The sequence below is a fragment of the Orycteropus afer genome, unplaced genomic scaffold, assembly GCF_000298275.1.
Source record: "Orycteropus afer afer isolate SDZICR_OR568_19922 unplaced genomic scaffold, OryAfe1.0 scaffold00150, whole genome shotgun sequence".
NCBI classification, from domain to species: domain Eukaryota; kingdom Metazoa; phylum Chordata; class Mammalia; order Tubulidentata; family Orycteropodidae; genus Orycteropus; species Orycteropus afer.
Window position 1 is genome coordinate 942750 of NW_006921737.1, and position 6616 is coordinate 949365.

At 43.8% G+C, this 6616-nt stretch overlaps 1 protein-coding gene across 1 annotated transcript in view; it reads right to left on the minus strand.

Moving 5' to 3' along the window:
* The window catches only part of ABHD2 (abhydrolase domain containing 2, acylglycerol lipase), a 95279-nt gene extending 90457 nt beyond the window's left edge, over positions 1-4822 (minus strand). The window contains exon 1 of the mRNA XM_007946092.1: positions 4629-4822. Coding sequence (XP_007944283.1) covers positions 4629-4822 — 194 coding nt within the window. The remainder of the gene's footprint in view (positions 1-4628) is intronic.
* Positions 4823-6616: the final 1794 nt, after the last annotated feature.

Here is a 6616-nt window from a genome sequence, read left to right on the forward strand (position 1 = left end):
TTGAACCACCAGCCTTCTGGTTAGCAGTCAAGCGCTTTAGCCACTATGCTACCAGAGCTCCCATTTCATTAGAGAGATGCAAATCAAAACAACAATGACATACCATCTCACCCGAGCATTAATAGCAAAATTCAGCAAGACAGAAAATAAAAAATGCTGGTGAGACTGTGGAGAGTTTAGGCCTCTCATACACTGCTTGTTGGCAGAACTATAAAATGATACAACCACTGTGGAAATCAGTATGGCGATTCCTTAGAAAGTTGGAAACAGAAATACCATTTGATCCAGTAATCCCATTCCTAGGTATATATCCTAAAGAAGTGAGATGCAGCACATGAATAGATATATGCACACCCACGTTCATCACAGCACTATGTACAATAGCAAAGAGATGGAAACAACCTAAGTGTCCATCAACTGAGGAATGGATAAACAAACCATGGTATGATTCGACTCATAGTGACCCCTCCTTGGGTTTCCGAGGTGGTACCTCTACAGAAGTAGACTGACCAATCTTCCTTCTGAGGAGCAGCTGGCTGGTGGGTTTGAACCACCAGCCTTCCGGTGAGCAGTCAAATGCCTTAAGCACTATGCCACCAGAGGTCCTAATGGAATACTATGCAACCATAAAGAATAATGTATAATCTGCAAAGTACCACATAACGTGGATGAACTTGGAGAACATTATGCTGAATGAGATGAGTCAATCACAGAGGACAAATATTGCATTAGCCCACTATTATAAAAAATCAAGAAAAAGTTTATACGTAGAAGGAAATGTTCTTTGTTGATTACCAGGGATGGGAGGGGAGGGAAAATTCTTAGATAGGTTGAATATATATAGAGAGAGAGAAATCAAAGATTAGTGGTTACCATGGGTAGGAGGGAGGGGGAAAGGGGAAGCTTTTGTTTATGGAGCATTGAGTTTATGCTAATGGTAGTGGAATATTTTGGAAAAGAAGAACAATAGTGGGACAACATAAAAAATGTCATCAATGTCCCTGAGCTGTAAATGTGGAAGCTGTTATGTTGGTGAGTGTCTTATGTATGTTTTCACCACAATAAAAGTAAAAAAAAAAAAAAAAAAAAGTAAATTATTCCTGGGGAACCTGTCCCTTAACAACGACCTTTAAACCACAGCTAAGTCTGAAACAGGTATCAGCTGTGCCTTTAACCTAGGTTGACTGACATCTCCCCCCTCATATTTAGGCTTCACCAGTAAGGAGCTCGGTACTTGGTCAAAGACCAGGGGGCTCTGTACTGATGCCACAGGATCAGCATGCTAATGTTCTCATACAGCCATGAGGCCCAAGGAGACTCTGGGATCAGTGGCAGTGGGAAGAGTGGGGGCCATCACAATACAGGATCACACAGAGCCAGGTCAGCATCTTATTAGGCTCACTAGGAAAGGAGAGTATGCCAAGGAGGGAAAAAATGAAAGAGAAACTGTTGCACTTTATGTCTCTGGATTATTTTTAAAAGGAAAACAAGAAAAAGGTAAAAAAACTGCCACAATCAGCTTTTTAAAATATACTTTGAGCAATTACTAGGAAATCAAACTGTACATGGATGCTTTCCCAAAGCCTGGGCTGCTTTTCCATGCCTTCCTCTCATTACCCAGAAAACAACAATGGGTGGAAATTTGCACTCATCTGCATATAAACTTGCAGAGTTTTAATTAAATAGGTACCTTGGCTTTCAAAAAGCTCTCTAAAAATGAGATGATCTAGGAACTGGGTCTAGCTGAGTCCCACCCAATCTGAAAGGGTGCAAATGTCATTAGCCAGTCCAGCTTAGTAATTTATCAAAATTGATTACTGAAGGAACATTCAAAATAAGAGTGTGAAAAAACATTGGACCATTCTGGAAACCTACAAACACTGAGCACATACTTCAGAAGGAGAAGTTTAGCTCCACATGCTGCTTAAGAAGAATGCCAGAAGGCACTGCAGAGACAAATATGAAGTCAAGTTCCCTCAGCAGGGGCAGTTCCAAATTCAATATGGTGACATTTATGTTGAACATAAGAGCTCTGGTAGTGCAGGGCCTAAAGCATCTGACTGCTAACCAGAAGGCTGGTGGTTCAAACACACCAGCCACTCCTTGGAAGGAAGGTCGGGCAATCTACTTCCGTAGTGATACCACGTTGGAAACCCAAGAAGGGGTCGCTATGAGTTGGATACAACTCAACGGCAGTGGGTTGTTTTGTTTTTTTTTTTATGTTGAACATGGCGTTGCATGAACATTAACCAGTAATCACTGCCATCAAGTTGATTCTTACTCATAGAGACCCTGTGTGTGTCAGAGCAGAAATGTGCTCTGCAGGGTTTGCAGCGGCTGATTTTTGGAAGCAGATTCACAAGGCTTTCTTCTGAGGAGCCTATGGGTGGACTTGAACCTCCAACCTTTCAGTTGGCAGCTGAGCACACTAACTGTTTATACCATCCAGGGACTCCCCATGAGCATAGGCAACATGATTGAGTTGTTAGCAACTTGTTTTTGATTTTTGTCATGATGTCTCATTGAATGCTGTTACAACCCTAAAAGAAAACTGAACGTGAACACTGGCTTTGACTGTTAGCCAAGAATCTGAACACAGGCAACAATACCAGGTTTTAATCACAAAGCAGTGGACTAGGTTCATAACACAGATGTTTTTGCCTTGGTGATTAAAGGACACTCAGAAATGCAAAAGAAACTAGACTGTGCCAGTCAGTCCTTAGTATGAAAGCTGTGAGGGGGGCTACTAGTGGGACCCAAGGTCACCTTAAGAAACCTCAATATACCCATTGGCCCCATGTGACCCATATGGGCCAAGCCCCACCCAGCCATTTCACCCACACATAGGGAATTTCCACAGAAAGCACATACAAAGCCTCTTGAATAAGTCTGTAAAAATAGCTTGGGGGTGTGCCATGTGACCTCCTCTTAACTTCACAAGGTGGGAGGAGGATCAGGATCAACAGCAGTCCAAGGCTGATTCCTATGTGACGAGGTCAGACATGCCTCTACCCTCCGACCTTCTTACCTAGTCTGACACCAACTATCCCTCCCATGGCACTCTCTACTCCTCTACTGGGTTCAATAATTCATTGCAATGGCCACACAGAACTCACAGACTATATTCACAATGTTGGGGCTTATTAGGGAAGTCAAAAACCAAAAAACCAAACTCCCTGCCATCAAGTCAATTCAAACTCATAGTGACCCCCTTTGGATTTCTGAGGCAGTAAATCTTTACAGAAGTAGATTGCCCAGTCTTCCTTCTGCAGAGTAGCTGGTGGGTTTGAACCACCAACCTTCTGGTTAGCTGTCAAATGTCTTAGGCACTATGCCACCAGAACGCCTTTATTAGGGAAGTAACAGGTTATACAGGTTATTATTTAGGATTAGAAAGGACTCAGGATACAGTTCTTCAATCAGGACAGCCTTTTCTCAGCCATGCCTGCAGGCAGGTCTCTCTATGGCCCTCCGTGGAGGCCTCTGCCCTGCTTAGGTAAATGTTACAAAGCTCTTTCAGTCCTGCTGATAAATGCCAGAGGCACCCCGCTCCACCAGTTAGTCTCCTGCCTGAAGGCAATCAGCTTTCTTACTTGTGGGCCAGGAGACCCACTAGTCTGTGTCATGCTGACAGAGGTTCTGCTGCCTCTGCTGTCACCATGTCTCTGCTGCTGCTTCTTGCTCTCTCACTGTCTCTGATGTCACAGTTCTCCGTCTCCTGGATCTAGGAGGTTCAGTGCAGGGATTTTGGGTCCAAAGGACATGCTCCACTCTTGCTTTTCTATCTTGATGACAGTTAAGATTATTCACTTCCTGCAGCTGGGATAGCTCATTTTCAAAAACTGACCAATCCCGTTAGGGTTCCATACACCTAATTTGCATGGTCAGACTTCATCTCTCGTACTTTGGTCATGTTATAAGAGGGTCAGCAAAAAAGGGGAAGACCCTCAATGAGATGGGTGGCACAGTGGCTGCCAACAACGGGCTCCAGCATAGCAACAATTTTGAGGGTGGTGCAGGACCAGACAGTGTTTCCTTCAGTTGTACCTAAGGTCGCTGTGAGTCCTCTCGCAGGAGCAGTGCTCACCCTACTACCTCCAAAATACACCTCTAGGACTCATGCAGGGAAACCTGGTTCCCTCAGAAAGATAACATTTTCTTGAAGTGGATTCTCTTAGCCAATGTTTGGTACAATTTTCAATAAGGCAGATGGCAAGTACTCAACTAGTTAGCCTGTACTTTTTTGCTTATTCATTATTTTGGGTAACAATGGTTTCCCTGACCTAGACCTGATAACAGGGCATTTGATAAAGGGCTAGAATAATGTTTCAGTTTTCTGTATCCACCTAAAAATGACTACTGCTTCTGCAAGTCCTTTCATGGATGATGATACCACATCGTGGAGGAAGGGACGTTTCCAAGCAACAAAGATTTGATTCTCTTTCCTGTCCTCTAGGTTTCAAACACCAGACTCCTATCGGGACAATGACTATTTCACCACCAAGGACACTATTTTACATCAGTGCACTGATGCATTAAGAACATAATGTAAAAAGGTTCTTCTCTGAACATCACACAAAGCCAACAGATCAGCAGGTTGGCATACAGAGGCTATGAGGTCTACTCACTCTTTGGTTAGAAGCGGACAGGACTTGAGCAGAAAGTGGGAAAGCGCTGAGTCCTGGAAATAGAGTTCAGGTGGGGCGGTAGGGCTCTTCAGATTCAAACACCGGACGATCACGTATAGTACAGCAGCCACCGCAGCCAGCTTCACTCCATCAAACACGGCCGGCAGCTCTGGGGTCTCCAGCATGGCATTCATCTTGATTCTGGGAACAGAGGCACAGGTTTGAGATTACAAGCATAGTGAGCAGATGGGAGCCTACCTACACTAAACAGGCATGCCATGCTACCCAGTGCCTACAATGCTATCTCACTATCCAGATGTGTCCACAGGGTCCACCCAGGTTAGTACCCATCAGTGCCTAACAGCCACCAATGGGCTGGCAATTCCCCAAATCACACACACACAATCCTGAGCACTGGGTAGACTACTGCTTTCTTTTTTCAATCTAATGAACATTTCTAAGATAAGCAAATTGAAAGATGCTGAGAATAACATCCTGCTGAGACAGAGCAAAAGAAGTCCAGGCAGTCTTCAAGCTCTTAGTAGACTTGATCACACCTGATGCACCAGGTGTGTGCTAAGTGTTGTGTTTACAGCCTTGGACAGAGACATGGGATAGGACTGGTGTTGCCATCAGGTGTGGCTGGACTGCTTTCAGGGCCATATCCCTCTTTTTTCCTAAGAGGTAGTTATGGATTGAATTGTGTCCCTCCAAAAAATGTGTTGTAAATCCTAACTTTTTTGCTTGGGTATAATCCCATTAGGGAATGAGTTAAGGAACTCTGGGGTATTACATTGCTTAAGACATTTGACTGCTAACCGAAAGGCTGATGGTTCATTCCCAGCTGTACTGTGGAAGATAAGGCAGTCTGCTTCTGTAAAGATTTACAGCCTTGGAAACCCAATGAGAGTCACTATGAGTCAGAATAGGAGCTCTGGTAGCATAGTGCCTAAGGCACTTGACTGCTCACCAGAAGGCTGGCGGTTCAAACCCACCAGCCACTCCACTCCCGGAAGGAAGGTTGGGCAATCCGACTGACAAGGCAAACAACAACAACAACAACAACATGAGTCAGAATCAACTCTGGCAGTGAGAATGGGTTATCTTTGTTATGTTAATGAGAAAGGATTAGTATAGGGTGTGTTTTGAGTCAATCTCTTTGGAGATATAAGAGATTAAACAAACAAGCAAGGAAACAGAGATGGAGGAAGAGAGATACCCAGCCACAAGAAGACTGCCCAGGAGCAGAAGCTCAGAAGAGACAAGGACCTTCCTTCAGAGCCAACAGAGAAAAAGCCTTCCCCTAGCACCTCAAATTCATACTTCTGGCCTCCTAAACTGTGAGAAAATAAATTTCTGCTTGTTAAAGCCACCTACCTGTGGTATTTCTGTTATAGCAGCACTAGGTAACTCAGACACAGGTTGAGATAAAACAACTTCTGCCTGACTTGTCAGCCATCTGCTCACACAGCACCTGGCCTAGAGTCCATTTCACACTGCAGGCCAGACACAGTGGTCCTTGCTCCTGGGGGTTTCAGGAAGTGTGAAATGGAGCTCCGCCAATTTTCTTTCCCCAGAGGAAAACTGACTATAGACATTAGTCTAAAATTAGACCAAAACTGGACTCACTTCAATCATCAGACCAAAATTAAACACTGGAGAAAAGAAAATATATATGCATATCTGGCTTTTCCCAAACTCTCGTAACATTCCATCTTTGGAAATATCTTTATCTTAAATACACACGCACACACAACTCCAAACACATACAACCAAACATTAGTAACAACAAAAGCAACAGCAACAAAAATACAGCATTTTCCTTGCTGTTCAGCAGAAAAACAGAACATTAGACATTACCTTAAAAATCAGGGAAACCAAAAGCTAACAAAAAGAAGAAAATGGTAACTATCACAGCCAAGGTAGCTATGGCAACAGCTTCCCTTAGAAGAGTTTCAAGTAGCCTCTGCTAAAAACAATCATCATGG